The sequence below is a fragment of the Pelodiscus sinensis genome, chromosome 5 (assembly GCF_049634645.1).
Source record: "Pelodiscus sinensis isolate JC-2024 chromosome 5, ASM4963464v1, whole genome shotgun sequence".
In the NCBI taxonomy this organism is placed as follows: domain Eukaryota; kingdom Metazoa; phylum Chordata; order Testudines; family Trionychidae; genus Pelodiscus; species Pelodiscus sinensis.
Window position 1 is genome coordinate 51,062,953 of NC_134715.1, and position 26,889 is coordinate 51,089,841.

General features: G+C 40.7%; 1 protein-coding gene across 9 annotated transcripts in view; it reads right to left on the reverse strand.

Moving 5' to 3' along the window:
* Window positions 1-26,889, reverse strand: part of LARP1B (La ribonucleoprotein 1B) — a 115,298-nt gene that overhangs the window by 8,095 nt on the left and 80,314 nt on the right. For 4 of the 9 annotated variants that reach the window (XM_075929958.1, XM_075929960.1, XM_075929957.1 and 1 more), the window contains exons 10-19: window positions 26,381-26,553; window positions 24,795-25,169; window positions 22,323-22,446; window positions 21,304-21,515; window positions 20,765-20,871; window positions 16,878-17,038; window positions 15,604-15,748; window positions 4,799-4,908; window positions 4,565-4,692; window positions 3,323-3,548 (exon numbers count right to left, since the gene is read on the reverse strand). In XM_075929958.1, the coding sequence (XP_075786073.1) occupies window positions 3,323-3,548; window positions 4,565-4,692; window positions 4,799-4,908; window positions 15,604-15,748; window positions 16,878-17,038; window positions 20,765-20,871; window positions 21,304-21,515; window positions 22,323-22,446; window positions 24,795-25,169; window positions 26,381-26,553 (1,761 nt within the window). Of the gene's footprint in view, window positions 1-786; window positions 840-1,455; window positions 3,549-4,564; window positions 4,693-4,798; window positions 4,909-15,587; window positions 15,749-16,877; window positions 17,039-20,764; window positions 20,872-21,303; window positions 21,516-22,322; window positions 22,447-24,794; window positions 25,170-26,380; window positions 26,554-26,889 lie in introns of those variants that run through there. The other 5 variants (XM_075929959.1, XM_075929955.1, XM_075929961.1 and 2 more) reach the window with 4 other exon arrangements.

The window sequence follows — 26,889 nt, forward strand, 5'->3', positions numbered from 1 at the left end:
GAGCTCATGTTGAGCAACTTATCCACTATAAACCTCAACTCTTTTGTTAAAAGAAGGTATCTGGCTCTACTTTAAAATCCTCCCTTTAGCCTGATTTTGCATATCTATTTTACCATTGCCACATTCAAAATTTTTTTAAAAAAAGTAACTTGTGAAATGCACACCTCCTCCTATTTTCTTGCTTAGTTTTTTCCTTACCCTATTGTGTGATATTACTTCTTGCACTTATCTAATACGGATGAAAGCCTTTTGGGGTAGTGACTACACTAGTTCAGTACAGCACTAGAAAAAATATATTTTTTCACTACATAAATATTAAATAGTAAACTGGATTTTTAAAACTGTTATTGATCTGGTACATCAGAGCTGCAACAACTTCAAAGGCTTCTACTCAGTGCACAGAATCAAGCAGGAATAATTATTTGAAAAGAAGTGCTGTAAATTGAGTTAAGATGACATTTTAGACTAGGTAAATTACAGCATTAAGCCCCAAGAAGCAGTGTGAGCTAAAGGATAAATGTCTAGGCTGAAAGGCAGCTTGCTGTTGAATTCGGAGACACTTTTCTTTTAAATGAAGAGGAAGAATTTAAAGCTTTTTATCAATTACATATGGTTCATTCAACTCACAATATTCTGAGCACTGGAAAGATCAGAATTTGAGATGGCAGATCCCAGATATGCATACTAAATTGTAAAATTTGCAAATGGCATTTGTAAAAAGAGCACATTTATTTCAACCACTTAACTGTGTGGATTCCTACATTTTTAGGGATTTTATAAACATACCATATTCCAAACTAGTCAATCTTGTGTTGAAGATCATAAGCTACATCTTCCACCTCAAGAAAAGTAGATATACATATTACTGATTATCAAAATCTCATTTTGCTTGCTACTTACAAAGCATCATATCCACTTGTGCAATATTGTTTTCTGTTCTTTAAAACCATTCAGATATTTCTTCCAGTTTTCCAGAAAAAATAACTTTAAATAACGGAATTCCACAATATAGATGTGATACATTTTAACTAAAACGTCCAATTTGGGGTATTATCTAGTACTGATGACTATGGATATGCTGAAGATACTGGATAATCAGAAGGAGTTGGTATGGGGAGTGATATGGCATTGTGATTACTGATGTTTGCATGGGGGAGACTTATTATTTCATAAAGAAAAAATGAGAAGCGAAGCCATAAAGAGAGTCTGTGTTCTGCTTAGGGCCACACAGTATGTGTTGCCTGCCTCTGTGTTTTAAACTAAGAACAGAATTATATGAAAAGGATTTGATCAAAACTGTAGAAAACTGGTTATGAATTGGAGAAGCATTCCATTCTTAATTTTAAGATTAAATTTCCTAACAAATACCTTAATTCACCTAAGTTCATACAAGACTGCAATCTCAACTTTAAACAATGTCTTCATATATAATTTTACATATCAAACACAACACAATTGGTTTTTTATATTTTTATAAAATTTGCAAAGATATACCACAAATTACACACACTGAAAGCTAAATATGCACACATTGCATTCAATGAAAAAGTGAAATCAAATATTCCAGGTCTATTACTTGTATATACAGTTTCAATCCAAATTTACATTTGCATCATTTTCATGGACAGAAAGAGGCATAGATCAAATAGGTCTGAGATGTATGACTAGTATGTTGAAAAGCTGCTATTTAAAATATTCATTCATAACATTCCTATTATGTTAGTTCCTATTTTCCTTTTAAAATAGGTTACTTCTAAAAGGCTCAATTTTGTATTGAAAATTACTCTAACTACAAGGAAGGCCACTGCTATATACTCATTTACAAGTGTGTATGTGTTCATAATTGTTCTATTCAAATTCACAAGGCAAAATGACTGGAAAATTTTAGTGGATATGAAGTTACATGAACTTTTAAAATCCACTACAAGTCTAAAATTAATTCTTTGGATGCTGAGTCATTTAGGACACCTCCCAGTATTAAGGCATCAGTGTTAAACATTACTTCTAGTTAGTATAGTTAACTGAAGGCTCTTTTGGCAGTTAACTAATATAGCAAAAATGAAGTCATTCCGATCTTTTCACCTACCTTAGAAAGAAGTCATTCCCTCAATTATACTAAATCTTCTAAATCAAAATAAATGAAGTTAATAGGTAATTATATGCAATAAAACTTGTGATTCTACGCAAGTCCCAACAGTAGATATGAATGCTTATTTGAATTGTGTACATTGACTGAAACTGATGTCTTGGACTTATTTGTTGAAATCTCATTTAGTCTTATACCTAGCAGAATTTAAAATTATAAGTTCATTCACATACATTCTAAAATAGAAAAACAAATTTAGAATGAGTGCTTTAATTTTTAAATGTCTCAAAAGTAAAACTAAATATTTGGGTTAAAACGCAAATAAAATCGTAAAACATATCAATCTGCTATACCTCTGTTAGAAAACTTTATAGCCATGAAATAAAAAGAAATGAAAAAAACAAGAACCTCTATGAAACCGAAGGTGATTTGCATGTTATTTACTGTTATCAACCTGCAAAAATTTTGTGAATTTAGGACAGTACATCAATCAACATACCCACTTTTCCATTCTATTTTACTGTTGCTCACATTCATACAAGAGCCAAGTGTTGGACAGTTCCTTAAAACTAAACCAGTTGATGTCCACTCAGAAAACTTCACACCCAACAAAACGCTAACTATGAAGACCATGAAATAAAAAAATGGAAAGCATTGTAATTCAATAGACTCCAGAAGCATACACAGTCCCGTATAGCTTTACATACTTGAATGTGCTTTTACTCTACAAAAAAGCAAATATTTTAATAGTTATATATGTAAGAAGGAACCTACAAACTTACATCATTTCTGTAATTAAAAAAATATACACTCTTTTTGGCTTTGATACAGACAATTCATAATGGAGAAATTAGGTGAAGAAAGCTTAGTAAGTAACATGGATATATTGTATCTCCTTTAAGAAGTATGAGCTAAAAGATAAGGCATCCCCAAAATATTTTTTGCATATAGTATGGAAATGCCATTTTTGTAAACAATAGCTCAAGGAAAGCAATACTGAAAACACAGATATTTCTCTAGCAATCCTTTCATCTCAGAACCAGCCACTACCAACCATGGGAAATGTTTTTGAACTTTCTTGTGAAAGAGAAAATGCAATCCTTTGTCTTCCCGTACATTTGTTTTTAATCAAGCATTAGAACTGTTCCCCCTGAAAATCTATGAACTAAAGTATTGATACCTAAGTTGACCTCAAGAGCACTAACTTGTCTTAAGTCTATTTTTCAGATATGTCACCTTCTGTTGATCTTGTGGCAGCTCTGTTCTGGCTTAACTTGTCAATCGATTCTTGTGCAGTATTTCCATCATGAAAGTATACTGGGATCTGAAGTTGATTGGCATCTGGGGGTTCAGCAGCAATTAAAGTCTTAGAAGAGTATGTAGGCTGGTGTCTATGACGACTGCTCTCCTCACTTATTGAAATTGAAGGTCTTTTTCTCCCAGATACTTCACTGAGAGGAGGCTGAAAACATTAATTTAACCTGTTTAGTCTTTTTTCAACAAGTACGAATCATTCATAGTGGAAGATTGAATTAGAATAACATGATTCAAAAGGAAGGGAGGCTAACATTAAAACAATGCTACTGATTATGAAAAATCTTTAACTCAGTAGAATTCTAGGTTCTTTATAGACAACATCCTTGCCCCCAAAGATTATATAGTTTAACTGAATTTGAAGTTAAGTTTTGACTCCTGGCATTAAAAAGGTGAAAATATTAGCCCGCAACAAAATATGTGGTAAAGTTCAGAGCAGCATGAATTAAATGAAACTGTCACAGGCCAATTCTCCGGTGGTACATAAGGTCCCAATCCTGAGCGCCATGACCTGTCTTGAAGTCACTGAGCTGTAAATACACAGTACCTGCAGAAATATTAACTGGCTACCCAACATCACAGTCTTAATGCACAGCAATTTATGGAAAGTCAACATTACAAGAAAAAGCACTTTTTTCCTTTATATCAGAAGACAGACTCACAAACAGCAATTAGGATCAGTAAATACTAAAATAGTGAGTATGATCGCTGTCAGTGGAATGGAGTGACAACTGCTCACTGAACATTTCTGACTTGCTGCATTCTTATAACTAAGCATCGAGAAATTATCTACACTAAAAACACTAATTAGAGGAACAGTCACATAATTAAAAACAAAAATGTGCTTATTAGCTTAGGTTTATTAAGTTGAACATTTTCTAAAACTATTTACTTTTGGTATTTCACTCATCCTAGACAGTGAAAATGGATTGATTTGTTTCAGTTTTGTTTAGTTTCATGTTCTTGTTTCTAGGCTCTAGTACCATGCTACAAACGCTGTAAATTAACAAACCTAAACAAAAATATTTTATTTAGATTTTGAAAAAAATGAAAATGTAAGATTTTAGGCTTTGCAGAATCTTGGTTTTACAAAACCCAAATAAACCTCAGTGTTCCTTTAGCAACAGTCCACTGAATGTTTTATTAATAGAACTATCAACTTACATCAACTCTGAAGTCCTCCAGTCTCTTAAAGTTACAAAGGTATTCCTGCAGTTTGGGGTCAATCGTTAGAGTTTTGGACTGAGAGTATTTCAGATAAGCCCAAAACTTTTCTAATCCATATAGCTGACCTAATAGCAGAAAAGATCATTGTCAGTTTCACAAGCACCGAACTGTAAATAGGTGATTTCTTATATTTCTCTCTATATGTAGAGAGCCTTAAGAAAAGGGAATTACCAGATTCATAATCTTTTTTAGTTTCTTCTTGGAAATCCTTGAAGATCTCTGGTCTGAATTTTTTTTCCAAACCATAGCTGTAAAATCTAAATAGGCATTCCAAACCATACCTGCAAACAGAGAATAATGATTTAAGGAAATAGTCTAATTACACTTCCACAAAGGATGTAAATTTTCTGTCTGTCCCTTTTACACTTGAGTAAATATTAAACACAATGGTTTATATTTCTTTCCTACCCATCCGATCCCTTTCTTCATCCATTTTTGCTTACTACTTCTAAGTTATCCGCAGAGTTGTAAATATTCAAGGAGTCAAATACAAGAATAGTTACAATAACACTATGGTTACTGGATCTCAGATGTTCCTCAGTTCCCACAGATTTTTTGTGTATCAAAAGTGGAAGACACAGATTGATGCTTTGTTTTCCTATAGATCGATGTTCTAACTTTACAGTGTGGAAACCTGCAGAATACTTTTAAGATGCCAAGAGCTGGTTAATTTCATTTTCTACACATTCTCCTCCACTTTGAACCAAGCTCTTTGTGGAATCATCTCCACTCCTAACAGGTCAGTCACTTGAATCTGTGAGCTTCCAGAGATGTTAAACGTATAGAATACATAGATGTTAAGCAAGGATTTCAGATTTTTTTTACTCCTAGATACTCATCAAGATCTGGCATTCAGACTAAGCCATGGCGCACATCCTTGAAACATAGTAAAATGGTTTGTTAAACCACAGCAATATGCTTATCACTAGTACAACAGAATTACAGTCTTTGCCGTCTTCTTTGCCTTATTTAGGGTACGTCTAGACTACATGCCTCTGGCGACAGAGGCATGTAGATTAGGCTACCCGACATAGTGTAATGAAGCGGCGATTTAAATAATCGCCGCTTCATTTAAATTTACATGGCTGCCGCGCTGAGCCGAAAACAGCTGATCAGCTGTTTGTCGGCTCAGCGCGATAGTCTGGACGCGCGGGTGTCGACATCAAAGGTATTTGTCGACCACCCAGGTAAACCTCCTGGGATGAGGTTTACCTGGGTGGTCGACAAATACCTTTGATGTCGACACCCGCGCGTCCAGACTATCGCGCTGAGCCGACAAACAGCTGATCAGCTGTTTTCGGCTCAGCGCGGCAGCCATGTAAATTTAAATGAAGCGGCGATTATTTAAATCGCCGCTTCATTACACTGTCGGGTAGCCTAATCTACATGCCTCTGTAGCCAGAGGCATGTAGTCTAGACGTACCCTCAGAGTCTAAAAATTAAACCAGTATGACATAGAAAACTTTTGAAACCAATGAACAACTTTGTTTTGTACATCTTCACTTCTCCCAAATCCAGAATGATCTGTCTACTCAAAATCCCAATTCTGTGCAAATTGTACCAAAGACATATTATTGAAATGTTTTTCTAGTGGTCTAAGCACTGAACCAACAGGATTTTTTTTCTGACTCCCTACATAGCCTTAGGCAAGTTGTTTTTTGTTTGTTTGTTTAGATATGGCCTAATTTAAGTAGAAGTTATAGACTAGATCCAGAAGTCAGCTGGTGAAATTTTAGGTCCATGATATGCAGCAAGTTCAGATTAGAGAATACAAATGGTTTCCTCTGACCTTAAAAATCTATTAATTTAAGCTGCAGCAGCATCTCTAATTTATATTCCTCACAGTCAGTAAACTGGGTAATATGCTACCTAATCTATATGGAGGTTATTATGCGGAGTAGTGTTAATATTATACTTTCCAATTACAAAGGTTATGTAGCACTGCATACTACATTAAAGGATTTGGATGAAGCATTATCATGGGGAAGGGAAATATCTTTCATGGATAAATCAAAACTAGAGTGATCAGATTACATCCTACCTTCAGCATTATGCCAATTCTAAGCACTGCAAAAATATGATGACCACTGTTTAAAAAAATGGAAAAGAGCTACTGTGCAGCCAACAATTCTTAACTCAAGACCAAGTGGAGTGTCCTGGCCAACAGTAGGCAGAAATAGTTCATTCTGGTTGTTGCTATGTGGATAACTGACATAAGCAAGGAGTTCAACAAAGACCCAACCTGGATACCAATTTGATAACGTGAAAGATTCTCACTGAACTGGTAAGGCATCAACTAATTCCTCAGAACATTTGTCTTTCCTCATCAGCCTCATCTACTTTTCCAGTTTTGCTTCAGACAGCTGTTCTTCATCCAACAGCTGAACTCATTCCAGCTCAGGGATTGGTAGAAAATGGTATTTATCTTTATTTCATAAGCACACAGTAGGGTTGGATGTGTCTCCATGCTGCTGGCATTTTAAAGTCATGATCTGACAGACAATAGAAAGTTTTTTTGGAGAGCAGAGTGCTTTGGGGATTTTCACACACAAGCTTTGGATGTGTACTTTCCATTTCCCAACACAACGCTCTGGATTCAGAGAGTGAGGAACAAAAATATTCACATTCTAATGCTCTTCTGTATCTTTGAAAATGAGCTAGCAACATTTCATACAGTATTCTAGAATTGCATATACCTTTCCACCAAATCTTTTGAAGAACTTGAGAATCACACTAAATTGCAGAAGGTGTATATTACACTTATCTCCCTATACAGAAACACTGGTCACCAAATTTAAGAGCAGACAAGGCCCTAGCAGAGTTTAATTACTGTTGATGCTGTACCTGATAGCAAAAAGTCCGTCACTGGATGACTCTTTCAAAGATTTACTTTGCTACCAAACTTCTGTTCATAATGGCTTGAGATTCTGAGACTTATTGAGCACTGACTTTTTCCCTCTTTTTTTTCATGCCAGTCAGTTGCACCAATGAAGAAGAACCAATCAGCTTTTTTAGCTTACGCCTGGAATCGCAGCAAAGATGATACCATCCACAGATTTCATCATCCAAGTGGCTGTATTCAACATCAGTTGACAACAGATACATTTGTGGATTTCAAATTGGTACAAGTTGATGAATTTTTGGTCAGACTTAGCAGTTGTCTTCTTCTACATAATCTGGAGATTCCTATTCCTCTTACTTTAAACGTAGGGTAAACAGACTCCAAAAAGCTAAGAGCTATGGGTTAAATGCCCATCAACATATTTTTGCCTTTGGGCATGTTGGTTTAATAAAAGATTACTGTATTGCTGTAGTGAATAATATGAAAAGGGATTACCTTCTCACTTGAAAAAGATCCAAGTTGAGCAAGTCTTAGGATATCATTCATCTGCCTAAATTTTGAGCTACTGTACAATGAAAATATAATATTAAAAAAATGTAAATGGAGCACAATAAAAAACATCACGAGGATATGCTACAGGACAGACCTTTCTATACCTACAGAATGCTTGGATGCTTCAATACAGGGTGCTCCTTCACACAGCGCACAACCTGTGGAACTCCTTACCAGAGTATGTTGTGAAGACTAGGACTTTAACAAGGTTCAAAAAAAAAAAAAAAAAAAAAAAAAAAAAAAAAGCTAGATAAATCCATGGCAGTTAGGTCCATCAATGGCTATTAGCCAGAATGGATAGAAATAGTGTTCCTAGCTTCTTGTTTGTTAGGAAATGAATGATAGGAGAGGGATCACATCATGATTACCTGTTGTGTTTACTCCCTCTGGGGCATCTGGTATTGGCTGCTGATGGCAGACAGGATATTGGGCTAGGGATCTTTGGTCTGACCCAGTATGGTGGTTCTTATGTTCTTAAAAGTTTTACTCCTACGCATGACTTTGAGGCATTGCACATGGTTTTTGGAATGTGACCCTAAAAGTGAAGTTACTCACCTTGGTGAAATAACTGTCGTTCTTTGAGATGGTGTCCCTGCGGGTGCTCCACTGTTGGTGCTGGGCTTGCCTCTGCAGCACTGGGGCAAGCCCAGCACCAACAGTGGAACACCTGTGGGGACATCCTCGAAGAAGACAATTAATTGAAGAAGAAACTCTTGATTTTTTTTTCCAGATTACACATATTTTGAATCACAGCAAAATTTTAAAAATGGTTACTTATCTCTCATAACTGTTGTTCTTTGAGATGTGTTGCTCATGTCCATTCCAGTTAAGTGTCCATGCACCGCGTGTACGGATTCCAGAGCTTTTTTCTCCCAGCAGTACCTGTTCAGCCAGCTAGGGAGCCCCCTAGAGTGGCACCACTATATTGGCACATAAATACCCTTGCTGGAATTCTCTGATGAAGGGGAGGTGGGTGGGATTTGGAATGGACACAAGCAACACATCTCAAAGAACAACAGTTTATGAGAGGTAAGTAGCCATTTTTCTTTGAGTGCTTTCTCACGTCCATTCCATTTAGGTGACTCCATAGCTCTTCCACAGGCGGTGCGGGTTGGAGACTAATCTGCAATGGACTGCAACTCAGCCCTACCAAAGGTTGCGTCATCTCTGACCTCCTGTTCAATGGCATAATGGCTTATGAACATATGCACTGAAGACCTTGTGGTTGCCCTACAAATGTCAAGAATGGGCACCTGTGCTGCGATGAGGCCAGTGCCTTCTTAGAGTTGGCCATAAGAGGGGGCACTGGTCTATTGGCAAGGTCATAGCAGGTTCTAATGCAGAACGTGATCCAAGATGACAAGCACTGGGCTGATACAGGAAGGGCCTTCATCCTCTTGGCTATGGAAATAAAAGAGTTGCGGTGACTTACAAAATGTTCTCACCCTATCTATATAAAATGCCAAAGCTCTCCTGATCTCCAAAGAGTGCAGAAATCGCTCTTTTGGCATTGAGTGAGGTTTCAGAAAAAAAAAAAAGGGAGGTAGGTATCTTGGAACATGTGAAACTGGGATGCTACCTTAAGGAGAAATGTGGGGAGGGTGTGTAGCCTAACCCTGTCTTAAAGAAAACTGTATAAGGAGGCTCACATGAGGGCCCTCAACGCGGACACATTCCCGCATATGTGATGGCCACTAAAAAGACCAACTTCCATGAAAGGGGTTTCAAGAAGCAAATGGCCAAGGGCTCAAACAGAGGGCTCCTCAGCCTTGTGAGCACCAGGTTGAGGTCCCAGGGAGGTAAAGGTTGACGAACATGTGGTAACAACCTGCCTACCCCCTTGAGGAATCACTTAACCGGCACATTTAAAAATACTATCCTGCCCCCTTCCCCTGGGTGAAAAGCTGTGATGGCTACTATGTGAACCCAGAGGGACTATGTGGAGAAGCCCTGCTGCCTAAGTTCAAGGAGGTAATCCAGAATGAGAGGGATGAGAGCCTGCATGGGTTCCACATTCCTCTGGAAAGCCCACAAGGAGAAATGCCTCCACTTTGCAGAGTACACAGCCCTGGTGGAACATTTCCTGCTTTCCAACAAGACCTTCCTTACTGCCTCAGAACCAAGGCATTTGGCCCCAGTTAACCATGAACATTCCATGCTGCAAGATGAAGGGATAGGAGGTTCAGGTGACACAAATGCCCCTCCCCCAGGTCCTGGACAATTAGGTCTGTTACCAACAGAAGCACCATTGTCTCCTCTACTGCTAGGACCAGGAGGATCGGGAACCAGTGCTGGCGAGGCCATGCTAGAGCCAGGATCACCAAGGCTCTGAACCTCTTGGCCCTGAGGAGGACCTTATGTATCAAAGGAAAAGGGGGAAATGAGTACAGCAATAGGGGAAGCCATTCTACTTGAACCCCTTTAACCCTGGCCCCTTACCCAGGCAGGAGCAGTAATCTGGACACTTCTTGTTTCTGTGGGAGGCAAACAGGTCTAATAGGGGATGACCCCACGTCTGAAAAATGTCTAGTAGCATATTCTCTCTCAGGGACCATAAGTAAGCCATGAATGATCTGCTGAGCCTGTCAAGACATTTTGGCTTCTTGGTATATATGTCGCTCCAGGTGGATATCATGGTGCTGCAAAAGTCCCAAAGGAGCAGAGCTTCCTAACACAGGGGAGAAGAACAAGCTCCACCCTGTTTGGTGATATAGAACATTGCTGCTGTGTTGTGTCAGAACTGAAACCACATTGTGCCTCAGGTGAGACAAACACCTGGCAGGCTAGCCTGACTGCCCCGAGCTCCCTGATATTTACGTGAAAAGACCGTTTCGCAAGGGACCGTATACCTTGCAACCGGAGATCAGACAGATGTGTGCCCCAGCCCGTGTCTGATGCATCTGTGACCTGTTACACCGGTGGGCTCTGTCTGGTGAAAGGGATGCCTGTGCAGACTACAGGTGTCTGTAACCACTAATCGAGGGAGTGCAGAACGTCCTGAGGGACTGTGGAGACTGCATCCAGCAGGGCATGTGCTGGCCTGTGCAATACTGCTAGCCACCCCTACAGAGTAGAGGCACAGCTAGATGTGCTGCACCAGATAGGTACAGGTCGCCATATATCCCTGCAGTCTTATGCATTTTCTTGTAATTGTGAGGGGTGAGTTCTTGAGCCCCACGATGGTAAGCTTCATGGCTATGAACCTGGCCTTTGGCAGGGATGCCGTAGCCGTAGTCAAATCCAAACAGGCCCCCACAACTCAATCATCTGAGTGAGGGCGAGGGTGGATTTCTCCTCATTAATGAAGAGTACCAACCTGCAGAATAGTAGCTTAACTAAGTCTATGTGCTACAGCACCTGTTCCCTGGATGGGCCCCTGATTAGCCTGTAGGCAGGTACTACTGAAATGTGAAAATATATGTCCTTTAAATCGGGAGCAGTGTACCAGACTCCTTTTCCAGGGAGAGGTAATAGAAGCCAGCATGACAATTCTGAACTTTGTTCTCTTTATGAACATGTTACGGTTCCTGAGGTCTAGAACAGATGGGAGGCCTCCCTTGGACTTTGGGATGAGAGAATACCGGGATCAAAATCCCCTTCCCCTGAATGCCTCCACCGCCCCCAGCTGAAGGACCTCTTGTTGTAAAAGATGCTTGTGAGAGGGACTCCAGAAGAGGGATGGGGATGGAAGGTGAGAGGAGGCAGAGATAGGAAGGGAATAGCATATCCAGACCCTGCCCCCAGTCATCTGTAGTGATGTGAGACCAAGTATGGTAGAAGTGGGAGAGGCAGCAGCCAAAGGGTGGCATCAGTTTGGAAACTGGAGCCCTGTCCTTGAGCCCATTTTCAAAAACATTTCGGCTGCTGACTGGGAGGCGGGCCCAAACTGCTTTTGGAGTCCGACAAGGACCTCCTGCGCCTATTGCATCTGTTATTGTTTATGTTATTATTGCCCCTCCATCTGCCTTGGTCTGACCTATAGCCCTGATGGAACAGCCTCAGCAGGGCTCTAGGGCAGTGTCCCTTCTAAGCTGGGCAGTAGCACAGCTTCACAGGTGATTAATCAGCCCTGCTCAGTCAGTCGGCTCTGTGCAGGGAGCCCTGAGCCTCTGACTGAGTGGGGCTGATTAATCTGTGAAGCTGTGCTGCCCCGCGCAACTTAGAGGGAACACTGATCTAGAGTTTGAGGATCGTCTCTGAGGTGCTGGGGTACGAATACCCAGGGATTTTGAAGTAGCCCTTTAGGCAGTGTCATTTAGAATCCATCTGGTCCGAAAATAATCCAGACCCTTCAAACAGGAGGTCCTGCAAAGTGTTCTGCTCCTCATGGGGTATACCCAATACCTGACGCCAGGCACTGTAGCGCATAACCATGCCCATAGCCATCGTACATGCTGCCAGGTCCGCGGTGAGCAAGGCCACTTGCAATGTGGTGTAGGAGATTACCTTCCCCTCCTCAGATAGGACTCCGAATTCTTGACAGGACTCCTGCAGAAGCTGCTCCCTAAACTTATCCACCACTGACCGGTGTTATATGCCTATCTGCGTAACACTGCCTGCTGATTGGTGATACTCAGTTTCAAGCCCCCTGTGGCATAGATTGCCCTGGCTTCTCCTTATGGTTCGCTGCCTGGACCACCAACGAACCCGGGAATGGATGGGCATAAAGATGCTCATGCCCTGCCTGAGAAACGAAGTAGCACCTCTCAACACCTTTCTTTGCAGGTGGTATGGAGGCAGGTGTCTGCCATAGATAGCAGTCCGGCTCAGTTCTGGCTTGTAACAAGTCTGGGACCTACACTGGCTGCGGCTCTGCATTTCAAGTGTATTAGGAGCAGGGCAGGCAGACAGCCTGGCTCAGTTCCGGCTTGTACCGGGTCTGGGAGCTCAGATCCCACCCTAGACAGGGGCTGCTGCCAGTCCATGTTGCTGCCTCTTTTAGAGGTAGCAGCACAAGGTGACAGGCAGCTGGTTCGTGAAGACAGCTGGCTTTTAAACTGGCTCCCCTTGCAGACCAGGTCTCACCTGGCACCCTGACTATTGCCTCTGATACAGATGCAGCAGCATAGAGTGGCAGGGGACTCCTCAGGCGTGAGCCCCGCCTTTGGGAACTATAAAGTAGCTGACTAATCTATAAGAATTCTTGAGGTTACTCGACTATTCAATTAACCAATATTTAACATTCCTAGTCCTGATGAGCGCTGGCATCCATAGCTGGCATGGGGAAGAGGGTGGGGAGGGGAGGGGTCAAAGGGTCAGTGAGGGCTTCATTGGGAGATGAGGACAACTCCCCCCTGATGGGCTGTTGTTCCTGCTATACCTTTACCCTTTGAGGCGGGAATGCCACAGTAGGATGTCCCTGTGCCAGGATGCCCTCACCCGTCACCGGCAGTCTTTCAGTGTCCTTATGTGGGCTCTTCTTGTTCTCTGATGTTGGGGCCCTCGGCAGGGGAGTAGCAGATGGGGTACCTTGGGAGTACGTCACAACCACACTGTACCTCAAAAGGGCCAGGCCTCAGGCCTGATGATAGGCCCATGGAGTCCACAAGGGCCAGTGGACCTGTGGCTGACATTGTGGAGGCCATGATTCAGCATGGCTGCATCATGCCTTCGGTGTCTTGAGCAGTACCAACAGTGAGACTGGCGCTGAGAAGTGGATCTGGTTGAGGCCCTAGAATGTACCAAGTCCACCTGTGATTCAAATGAGTAGTTTGATGCCAACAATGGGGGTGCCAAGGATGGTACCACAGCTGGTGCTGTGCCATAGCCTCTGGCTTTCCCTTGTAGACGGGTGCCAGTGGAGGCATGGCTTATGCCCATGGTCTCTGTGCCAGCAGCTACGTAGCCAGCACCAATGGCCCCGCTGCCATAGGCATTTGAACTACCAGCTCCACTAAGTGGGAGTTCAGTGTCAGTACAGGAACCTGAGGTCTTGAGAGCAGCAGACGCAAGGTAGGTTCTGTTGCCGGGGCATTGCTGGACTGCACAACATCGAAGAACGGTGAGGGACTTGGTGATGTCGCCTGCTCGATGAGTTCTTGAGCTGCGTCAAATGCATTGGGAGGACATCATCTATTACTATGTCCTGTGCTGAGCTTAACTGGTGCCTGAAGTGGTCTTGGCACATCCAGGCATTGGGCAGGACACTGTCTCTTCCAAGTTCCCTTCCGATGGCTGCCCTCTATGGCCATGCTTAGAGGGGGACCTTCCCATATATTGCTTCTTCCTCTTAGGCACCAGCGATTGCTATTGGTACTGGGGTGCTACAGTCTTCATCAGTGCCACCGAGTGCCTCACGCACCAAAGCCAGGGCACTGCACACCACTGGTGCAGACTCCATTAAGATAAGCTTCAACTGGGCATCATGCTTCTGCTTTGTTCTTGGCTTGAAGCTTCTATAGATATTACAGCTGTTATCTGGGCCTCCCCCAGACACTTTAAACAAGAGTCATGGAGGTCACTGCAGGTCATAGGCTTCAAGCGGCTAGCACACGGCTTGAATCTGTGTTGACTGGGCATCTCCTCCCCAGGAGGGGAGAGAGAAGCCAGAACCCAGCTAACAACTAATTAGCTACAAACAACTACTTACAGAAAACAAAAAACCTTTTTAAGTCTAGCACTAAGTAACTATATACACCAGCTGAGGTTAAACTCTCAAGAGACAAGCATGCCAGCTACTGTCACGGGAGGTAAAAAGGAACTGAGGGCGGGGAGGGCCAGTAGGGGTATATATGCGCCAATATAGCTGTGCCCCTCTGGCTAGCCCAATGGGTACTGCTGGGGGGGAAAGCTCTGGAATTTGCGCATGCGGTGCACGCATACCTAACTAGAATGGACATGAGCAAGCACTCAAAGAAGAATCAAAGGTGCCAATGGCCACAGGGCAATGACTTTCACAAGAGAGAATTCTCCTGTTATGCAGAGACAGCATAGCAAGTCTTCCCTCCGTCTGACAAAGGTGTGACCAGGAAAAAAAGGAGACATCTGTGACAGTCTTTACCCTGCTGATTCCCAGTTGCCATCTCAGTCCCTAGTGGCATCCAGTACAACTCACAGAAACTCTTAGGGTACTTTATACTGGGGTTATCATACCAACACACAAACTGTTCAGAATTGGAAAGAAACAAAAAGGTATTAAAACCATACAGTGGCAGTTTTCTTTTTTATTATATTACTAGTGCTTCTGAAGGAAAAAAATAAAGCTTCACCAATTTTAAGAAGGACCAGAATTTCTTGACCTTCAGAAGCACCCTCATATTAACCAAGGAGTTAAATAATTATGTTGTCTTATAACTCAAACAATATCAATTAATAATTGGAAATCTGATATCATGGTACATCGAATGTCATCTATAGCAACATTTCTTTTATTTGATTGTTTATACTATTTTAATTTGCGAAAAAAATTATTTGTTAGAGAAACCTGTGCAGACTAATTTTGAAAATGCTACAAAGGAGTCAAATTGATACTATAAAGAGTTCAGGTTCTTTGAAGTTATTCTGAACACCCAGATCCCACTTTTCAAAATGAAAGATAGAAAGAAACCCAAATTAGCTCTAACTTACAGAACACATGAAATACCTGTAGTGTTCTTTTGCATCATCTAGAGCAAGCTGTCTGAATTCTTCATACATTTTCTTGTTGAAGTGATCTCTGAGAAAAAAGGACCAGAAACGAAAGAGCGTGTTCATTTCCTGGGATTGGCCAATTCCCAACCGTTTTCTCTCTGGAAGAAAAATACAAAATAGTGACAAAATAGCTAGTTTTAATTATATAAACATATCTTCTCAAATATAAACTGTTGGAAAAAAATCTATTTTGTATTAGTCAAATATACAATAAAAGCTCAGATAGTGTAAATTTAAATTTTCCTCAAAATGCAGCTCAAAATGATTCTAGTTGTGAAGTTGATTTGAAAGACGTTTCTAAATTTATGTAAAATTAGTTAGATATTACATTTCAAGCTCATTGTTCAAAATAGTCACTTAAAAAAAACCAAGCAAATACAAAGCCTTATTTTTTTTACAAAAGTTTAAGCCACTGACATTATAGTATACAGTGATACAGCAAAGAACTGTACTAATACAATGTTTCCCCTAAACTGCCAATGGACTTAAAAGAAAACCAACCTATTGCATATAAATTGCCCAAAATTACTTCCTTTTACAACACATAGGCTATGTCTAGACTGGCATGATTTTCCGGAAATGCTTTTAACGGAAAAGTTTTCCATTAAAAGCATTTTTGGAACAAAGCGTCTAGATTGGCATGGACGCTTTTCCGCAAAAGCACTTTTTGCGGAAAAGTGTCTGTGCCAATCTAGACGCGCTTTTCCGCAAAAAAGCCCCGATCGCCATTTTTGCGATCGGGGCTTTTTTGGGAAAACAAATCTGAGCTGCCTACACTGGCCCTTTTGCGCTAAAGTTTTGCGCAAAACGACTTTTGCCCGAACAGGAGCAGCATAGTATTTCCGCAAGAACACTGACAATCTTACATGAGATTGTCAGTGCTTTTGCGGAAATTCAAGCGGCCAGTGTAGACAGCTGACAAATTTTTCCGGAAAAGCGGCTGATTTTCTGGAAAAACTGGCCAGTCTAGACACAGCCCTAGTTCTTACATGATTAAGGTTATATATGGAAAATAAACTTGCTCGCACAATCTAAGATCATTTGGAATGCCTTTCCAAGCAAAGTTAAGATGGGCACCAAATAATTATGTAGACATTTTTCTTAATTCTTGATTTACTATGTAAAAAGCATGCATATAATAAAAAAAAAAAATCTGTTGAAAAATAGCATTATAGAATATCTAATTATTGCCAGGTAAAATTTCTGAGAACACCTTTGTCATCTTACCAGCTAGGCACCTTCGACGATATTTGTGGTACACTTGTTGTGTAAAGCCATTTTCCTTTAAAAGTTCATGAGAAGGATGCTGGAACTTGGGAAGCGAGTGAGGTGTATACCCATAACTTCCTACTTGTGGAGCACCTTCTGAAGGTGAAGCATTTGAACTGCTGTTGAAAAGAGTATTTGTTATCACATAAACACCACATTTTCATGCTCAACATGTAGAAAACTGAGCATCCAAACCCCACCCCTGCCCCGTTCCTTACCAAGACTTCATGTGTTTTCTAAGGCCCCATTGCCAACACTGCATCCCATCCTTACTCAGCTCCTCACTTTCACCAGGCTCAGGCAGGGATTGTGGCGTAGAAGGAGGAGAGGGCTCTAGGGATGACAAGTATGAAGTGCAGGAAGGGGCTTCAGATAGGGACCATGGGGTTGGGCATCCAAGAGGGGTCTCTGTGCTAGGGTTCAAGCTCCAGATGGGACTTACCACAGGTGGCTCTTGGAAGTGGTCACATGTCCCTAGGTTCCTAAGAGGAGAGGCAGCCAGGGGACTTTGCATGCTGCCCCTGTCTGCAGGTGCTACCCCCACAACTTCCATGGTCATGGTTCCTGACTAATGGGAGCTGCCGAGCCAGCATTTGGGGTAGGGGCAGTGCATGTAGTCCCCATGACCACCCTTACGCCTAGGAGCTGGAAAGATATGTCCGCCCCTTTTGGGAGTTGCATAGGACTGGATAAGGAGCCTGCCTTCACCACCAAGTGGTCTTTTATCAGACCAGTCAGCTGTGCTGACCAGAGTCACCAAGATCCCTTTTTGCTTGGATGTTTAGGTTGAAAACCTGGATACCTGGCAATCCTACTAACTGATTGAGAAAGGAGTTAAGGGATCTAGAAGCTCAAGTAGAGATGACAGAGTGGGTCAAGAGAGCCCTTGACCACCTCCAGAGCTTGCTGAGTCACCTATAAAGGCAGCAATTAGAACTAGAGGATGTAAATACTTCCTAGCAGAAGATTATTAATTACTGACAGAAGTGCATAGTAATTAGTCCAGTTGGGGTATAGGTAGAGAGGGGGAAACAGCTGTGCTGAATGCTGAAGCAGAACTTTGGCCAGGCTTTAGAAAGAGGAGGTGGTCAGGGAACAGAGGCTGATGGCAGAGTAAGAGAGGGTACAATGGGCACCCAGATGGAGCCTTGAACTGTTTTATGGTACCCATTGTAAGGACTGGAGATCAGAATTACTGGATGCTGCAGAACAAGAGCTACATATAGCTCAGCGAGGGCTAAGCTACATTAGAGAGTTACAATGGCTCAGCTGTAACGATGCAACTGCATTACTGTAGCACAACTGGTGAAGAGATGGCATGCTGACAGGAAAACACACTCCCATAGGCATAATTACTCCATCTTCACAAGAGGGCAGAAGTTATGTCAGTAGAACTCCCACAGAGGGGACAGCGTTTAAGTCAATGTAACTTGTATTCCCTCAGTTCTCAGAGGCATGTCTTTTTCACGCTCCTGAGCATCGTAAGCAGTAGCATAAAACCAGCCCTGACTGTGAAAGATCAGGACATTTACAAGTGATCCTGAAAGTGAGCATGAGGCAGAATTAGAGACCGCATGCAGAGACCTTGAGCCCTGGAGAAGAGGAGGAGGATCTATATAGACTGACTAGTGAAGATATGAACTGCAGTATGGGCTTAGCCTAGGGAATTCAAGTGTAGATGAACAAGTTTATATGGACTCTTTTTTGTCCTGAGTTATGATAAGATGTTGCCTCACAGGTCAGAGAAAAGTTCTGCTTGTGAAAGAGGCTATGTCTACATTGGGAAGGTTTGGCGACAAAACTTTTGTCAACATGCAAAAGTCTTCAAAAGTAAAAAAACAGTCAAACCAGTTTTTTCTGCCTTTCACTGGAGATATTTAAGAGCAGGTTGGACAGACATCTATAAAGGATGATCTAGAGAAGTGTTTTTGAAAGAGTTCCATGAAATCACTTTGAGAAACATTAACTGACCGTCCCAGTTTGTTTATTTTACTGGCGCCGCAGCCATGGAGCCTCGCGCTCCCACTGGCTCTGTTTCGCTCTGTGCAGCCAAGCAGAGCAGCAGGAAGCAGGATGGGCTGGGCCACCGCTTCCCGCTGCTCCGCTTGGCTGCAAAGAGTGAAACAGAGCCAATGGGAGCCGCGAGGCTCCGTGGCCGCGTCGCCAGTAAAATAAACAAACTGGGACGGCCAGTTAATGTGTTTCTCATAGCGATTTCACGAAACACTTTCAGAAACACTGATCTAGAGAGTGCCTGGTCCTGCCATGAGGGCAAAGGACTGGACTCAATGACCTCTCGAGGTCCCTTCCAGTTCTAAGATTCTATTCAATGATACAACAACACACAAAATACATTAGCAATTACATTATAAATTATTATGACTATCCCAGAGGGTTAATCACATCACTTTTAACTCCTCTTTACATGTCAAATAAATGACAACTAGATACACATACCAAAGCATTTTTGCAACCCTGTGAATGATAAATTAATAGCACATTTCCAGGCCTGCCAACAGGCTGAGGTAAACCATGGGAGTTATTCAGCGGCCTGGCAATCCAAAAGGCCCAAAGCTCCCAGCCACCGCTACTGCAGCAGTGATAGTGGCTGGAACCCCAAGCCCTTTAGGATCGCTGTCAGAGAGCCATGTGGCTCACTCCAGGAGGTGCTGGGAGCTGGCTCTGTGGAGGGGGAGCATTCACAGTGTGCTCCAGGTGGCACTGAGGGCCGATTACTCAAAGTCCCACTATTTCAAGGAGTACAAAGTTGTCCCTCCCACATTTTGCCCTGCAACTCTATTAGCCCCCCTGCACATTTCTTCTAAAGTATTTGGAAAGCATAGTGTCCTACTTAAAAAAAAAATCAATTTAGTTTCCTACTATAGATTGACCCTTTCTAGTCCAGTATTCTCTGGTCCAGAAACATGTGTCATCCAGAATGATTTTAGTTAGCCAGATATCCACTTTTCATGGGTGTGGTCAAGTTTCCCACGGTCCTATGAAGTTTGTTTACAGCCACCAGTCCTAGTTCTCAAGTGTTCTATGCTGTTATTTAGCTCCAATGTATCCCTAAATGTCTTTTAACAGCCCAGTAAGTGGTAGAAGTGTTGATAATGCTGCTAGACAATACTGACCTCCTGTAGTCCAGAAAATTTTCTTGTTCAGAACCAGTCAGGTCCCGAGGGTGCTGACTAAAGAGGTTCAACCTGTAGTAGCAAACCAAATTGATGCTTTTTCTAATTAAGACACAATGTGTTCCAAATACTTTATCAGAAATGTACTGGAGGGCTAACAGAGTTGCTGGGCAAAGTGTGTGTGGGTGGCAGCTTCAAAGACTAAAACAAAACAACAACAGCAACAAAACAAACCCTGTTTAAATTTACTCATTGAATCTGTTTCTCAAATGCCTCATTTTTCCATCATGCAACACACTTTTGCTACTAACACTTCTGAAAATGGAGGCAGCTTTGACAATATAATACTTATGCATGCCTTTTCAGAACTACTTAAAGAAAACAATCATACTGAACTGAGTCTTCGGACATTTGAATGCTAATATTTATTAATGCTATTACATACCAAATGTGCAAGAAATACATTCAAATTAATTTAGTTCCAATTCATGTGATTCCTGGTATTCTCACTTCACTGTTTCCCTGCTATTCTTTTGTAATTTATTCTTGCTTTTCTTTCCCCAATCCCTTTTTTCTTTGTTGTTTTCCTTCTTTCCTCTTCATTTGTAAGTACATGTTTTGCAACTTTATATACTTCTAACCAATAACTGTTCCAATGGCTCAATGCACTGAATAAATCATAGCAAATTATTCCATGACAAAAATTACTACCTCACAGAGGATGTTCTTGGCCTGTGATCTCTGGAATCCATTACCCAACCAACATGGCATTCTAGTGGAGGGTTCGTACTATGTCGTGTTTTTCTTTTTCTTGGGGTCTAAGAAAACAAATGCAACATTGCAAAGTATTTCACTGCTGTAACTGCAGTCACTTTCTGAAAACTGAAAAATCACATGTGATTAGGTAAGTTGCCATTCCCCCCAAACTAAAGGTCAGTGTTTCATGTTGCATTGTGAAGTCATATGAAGTCACAAAACTTCAGTATCATAACCCAAAAACCAGTCTTAAATAGAAATTCAATGACTTTGGATGCTTTGCCTCTATGGATTATGGAACTTCTAATGGTAATTGCCCAACTTAAAGATGCCCTTTCTTAAACGGAGAAAATATCAGTTATCAGTAAGTCAAGTCGTTTAAAAATAGTATAAGCCATCCTCCCTCTTACAGAGACAGGTGAAGTAACATTACTGTTAAATTATGTTAGTAAAGTCTGACATGATGAAATTATGAATTCGTTTTTTCTGTTTACCTTTACATCAATGGATCTTGTTTCTTTAACAACAGGATAGAATCTTGGTGTTTTGTTGGGGTCTTGTAATCTTGGGGTATGAGGTGTTTTGGGAGTTCTGACAGGATGAACTCTTGGAGATTCTGGGACTGCTGTTGGCAGTGAACGAGCCATTGTTGTTGGAGGTTGTTCTACAACACCAAACAACTTACAAGCTAGTTCATCTGTTAAATCTACGAACAGAAAGAGAGATAAGATTGCTATAGACACAGAATATCTTTGAAATTCGTTTGTGTCCTACGTAAAAATTTTTATATTAATAATAAATGATAAGTTATTGGTGATTTCCACATTGCTTAATCTCAGTCTAAATTAACACAATGTACGCAGTCTGGGTTTTAAAAGTTGCTGTTAAAGTCATACAAAATTCAGGAAAGCTTACTACAATTTAAGTAACTTGTTTTAAAAAACCACCAATTTTTATCCATTCTGTTCTCTTTGCACCGCTTCTCTTCTATCAAATCAAAGTAGTTACTTATCTTTAATTACAAGATCCTTCATGATCTATCCTCCTTCTCTGTCCCTCAGTATAAAAAAAAAAGGTAACTTCATCTCCAGTTGGCCCATGTTGTTAGCCTCCTTTGCACACTTGTTACATTTTCAAACAAGCACCTCTGTACTCTCTCATGTGCTCATTATTCCAACGGGAAATTTTTCAACATTTATAAAACTCTTTCCCTTCCTTCAAAACCCCCCTGAAAATTCTACTTTGCTATGACTGCAAAAAACTTAACACGTGTGCCAAGACAATTGCTTATCATGCTGACCGGTACTGCCTCATTGTTTCCTTGGATTTCCCTATCTTTATCCATCTGTTATCACTTGTTTTATATTTAGATTATAAGCACATAGGACAGGGACTGGCTTATTCTCTGTTTGTACACATCTATTACAATGAAATTCTAGCCCATGACTGGAGTTTTTAGGCATCACAATATTATTTTTGTTACATGTTTTAAAGACAGAACAATTTATACTACCTTGTTGTGATTTTGGAGGCCCTGGAGGCACTTCCTGGTTTGGATCAACGTTAGGTTCAGGTGCAAGACTGTCAAACTCTTCTTTACTGATGAGATTTAGTTTCTTAAAATTTTCAACCTCTTGCTGAATTTGAAAAGAAAATGCCACAATTACACAATAAAAAAAGTGGCAATTGTACATCATAAAATTTACATGTACAAAGAACTGGGTTACACACAACATGTCAAGCAGTATTCATCACAACTGGACTACACAATCACAGTCCGTACTATTGAATTTAGAGGATGGGAGGTTGCACACAAGGTTGTGAAAGAAAATGGAAGATGAAGCTGACCCTAGACATGTGCAATGATCTTATAGAAACAAAGTATGCGACTGTTACTGTTATCTGAAATGACCAAATTAATTGAATTAGGAAAAAAGTTACTCTACTTTCATAAATAGGATACAGAGTCCTGATTTTCAAAGTTCCTATCCTGTGCCCCAACAATAAAACAATCTTTTATCTGTAGTAAGGTTTGCTCCAGAAGGTTCTAGCAGTTTTGGGGGAGGAAGGGAAAATAGGATATGGTCACTTCACCCTGTTCAGCCAAAACCCCCATCACTCCCCATTTTAATATTAAAAACAAAGAATTTTAGGAGTTACTAGTAACTTTAAATGTGATACTTGCAATTCCTTAAAGATGCCTGGTTTTTCAGAGGTTACATGCTAAATATCTCTGGAAAATGAGATCTCTTTAAAGCATCTCAAGTTGGACACCCAAAACTGATGCATCAAAAAAGATTATACATTTTTGAAATTCATGACCAACAGTTAAAAGGACACAGTGGGAGAACATATACTTCGACTTTTTCTCCTGTCCTCTTCCCGTTTACTGTACAATCTATAGATGCCTTAATTTCTAGCTTTGTCTATTCCTTATTTTATCCTACAATTCTTTCTTCAGCTTTTCCCATTCGTGAATCTATTTCCTCTTTTCTTTACTAGTTTCCCATCATTTAATCCTCTTTCCTTTCCAAATACCAACATAAGGTCCTGTCCCTATGATTTGCCACAATCCAGGGCTCACCAACTGTACAAGTAAATTAAAGTACAAACACTAACCTAAATATGATAATTCAACTCAGTTGCCCATAAACTTTATGCTCACAGCACTAAGTCAGAAATGGATCTGACAATGAGTAGAGGGGGCTAATTTACAAAGCAGGATTCCTTGGAATGACTGATCAAGGAGCAACATGTGATAAGGCAGGAATGGAGAAATCTAGGTTCCTCAGCTGTGAGCAGTTTAGTTAAACTTACTGCTACATTCACTGGCCAGTCACTTGGTATAAAATGTACCAAAAATGGTGTAAAACCACTAGCATGGTAAAAACCCCATTGGTCATGGATAGAACAGTTTGTTCTTTATGGGCACAGGCCATCTTAGTAGTATTCCATGCCATGGAATGTAGATTAAACTGCAGGTTCATTTCTGTTTTGCGAACCCACAGATAGTCAAGGAAATAGAAATCTAGCCTAAAATGAGGCTGTATTAAATCTGGCTTTTTACTTGCATTTTCATACCAACTAACTTTACAGCCGATGAAAAAATAAAAAATTTACAGTACAATGACTTCAGATTCACTCCCTTAAATTCAGCTATACCCCCTAAAACCAGGAAATCAGTTTGTCTTTCCTATGAACACATTTTAAAATTGTATTAAATAAAAGCACTTAGAGCACAAGGAAACATATATAGGGTGCGTCTAGACTGGCAAGAATTTTGCGCAAAAACTTGCCGCCTGTCTACACTGGCCGCGAGAATTTGAGCAAGAACACTGACGTTTCAATGTAAGAAATCAGTGCTTCTTGCGCAAATACTCTGATGCTCCCGCTCAGGAATAAGCCCTCTTGTGCAAGTATTCTTGCACAAGAGGGCCAGTGTAGACAGGCAAGTTAATTTCTTGGCTAAAATGGCCATCAGAACTTTCTTGACCAAGAGAGCGTCTAGACTGACACAGATGCTTTTGTGCAAAAGATGTATACGCTCTTTTCCATTAAAAGTATTTGTGCAAAACCATGCCAGTCTAGACGCAGCCATAGAGTTTAAGTTAGCTACTATAAACTCAGAACATTCAAACACTACCCAACCAGCTTAAAATACTCTAGTATATAAAACATATTGGCTTAGATCTAAGTTAGAAGCTGAAGAGATGTTTTTATATTTCATTTAGCAACTTCTGCTGCACCTAGAGTCTACAATAGAAAACTTGACAGATGATAAACAGCCATTTGCAATAATTACACTGCAATCTGAAGTTAAAACTAAGCAAAATAATTGCAACACATACTATAGGCATACATATGATAATTACTTTCTATTTTCTTCCACACTATTAGATTTTTGATAATAAGATGCAGCAATAACAGTCAATTTTAGGCTTATTTGGTTAGGCATCTTTTTAAAATTATACAATTAAAAAATTACCTTGATGGCCGTAGAATCATTTTCACACTGCTCCATCCATAAATCCTGTTCATAATAGTATAAACCATCATTAATAACTTTAGCAAGTTCTGATGTAATTTTTGCACGAGACACATGGTTGCCAGTGCGATCTCCACCAGGATGTTTTCTCATATAAGGTGGTGTCTGTGTTACAATCAAAATTTTATTTATGTCATGATCATCAATTTCATAATCGGATTCACTGTCTGACCAATCAGTAAATGTATTTTTGCGACCTTCTATTTGTTCCATCTCCTCATCAAACAAAAAATCAAGCTCTTCTTGTTCTTGTTCCTGTGAAGGTGGGGCCTGCTGTTGCTGGCTTGGTGGGTGATCAAGTGTCTCCGCAGATTCCTGAATTAGGAAAGATAACATAGAACATTTTCTTTGGGAAACAAATCACTTGGTTATTCTGTTATGTCTTTTAATGGATACTAACCCATAGATCTCAAAGGAAGAAAACAAACATTTTGAAAGGTATTTTTGAAGGCTCTATCCACAGCAGGCCCAGGCTCACTGCATACCGAGGCTGCACCGCGGGATGTTGGCACAGCTCTTGTCCATAGGGAGCTCATGTCCCCCACAGACGGGCTGCTGCCACCCTGTGCCACTGCCTCTTTATCAGAGACAGCAGCATGGAGCAGCAGAGAGAAGCTAGAGCTGGTTTCTAAACAGAGGCAGCAGCATGGAGTGTCAGGGGGCTCCCCGGGAGTGGGGCTGGGAGTACACCTGCTGCCAGCCGCACTTCCAGGGATTATTGAATAATTGTGGCGAGGAGTCCTGTGGCACCTTATAGACTAACCGAAGTGTTGGGAGCATAAGCTTTCGTGGGCAAAAACCCACTTCGTCAGATGCGCGTAGTGAAAATTTCCAGAGGCGGGTATAAATATGCAGGCCAGAATCAGGCATATTTATGTCATCATCATCAATTTCATAATCGGATTCTTTATGCCTGATTCTGGCCTGCATATTTATACTTGCCTCTGGAAATTTCTACTACATGCATCTGACGAAGTGGGTCTTTGCCCACGAAAGCTTATGCTCCAACAGTCTGGTTAGTCTATAACAGGATTCCTGGCCGCTTTTTCAGATTCAGACTAACACAGCTACCCCTCTGATACTTGAATAATTGTGTAATGGCAAAATTTTGTGCAGTTACCTGATTATTCAATTAATCGATATCTAACATCTCTGGTGCCACTGTATTTGAGTCTTTTTTTAGGGCTTAATTTCCCAGCATTAACTGCAGTCATTCCTTTTACTTGGAGCAGTCCTCTAAATACCCTTAAGATTCCTAATGAGGATAAATTATTTCATATATATTATGTGTATTGCAACATCAAATGAGGTAATCCATTATAATATGAACTGCTCTTGTTTTATGATCTGGAGTAAATTTAGTTTATTCTGCTCACACAGAGCAAGTATCCAGAAGAACGTTAAGCAGGCTTACATGAAGATAGAAGCACTCTCTTATGACATAGCAGTTGTATATTGTAATATTTTGGGAAAAAAAGGCACAAAGAAATGTTTTGTATGGAAGGGTGTTTAGCACTTAAAAGTACCTTCAGTTTGACTGGGGATGGACGATGCCTCTTTTTCACTTCTATCCAAGGCTCAGAGTCCAGATCTGGCAAGCTTGTAGACAATCCTTTTGACATTGTTTGAAGGTTACTTGGTTCAGTGCTTTTCTTTGGGCTTAGTGGACTTCCCATTCTTGGAGAACTTGGTGCAGACTCTAAAATTGTAAATTAGTTGGGTCTTCAGGATTTTCTTTTTATTGTTGCATTACAGACATGTTATTTTAATTGTAGCTATAATTCCTACTTTAATTAAGGTTTAAATAGCACACAGATCAGAACAAAATTAAAAGAGTCAATTACCTAGTATTTTATATTTTAAAGAATGGTCTATATTGATGACTCCAGCATAAATTAAAAGGGTCTTTGACTGCCTGAGATGGAAATTATTTACAAAACAGCACAGTAAGTGACAAACTCCCAAACTGCCTTCCATCTCTTGGGGTGAGAAAGTAATTCGCCTTCAACTCTGATTCTATCCTTGGTTTCTGCGA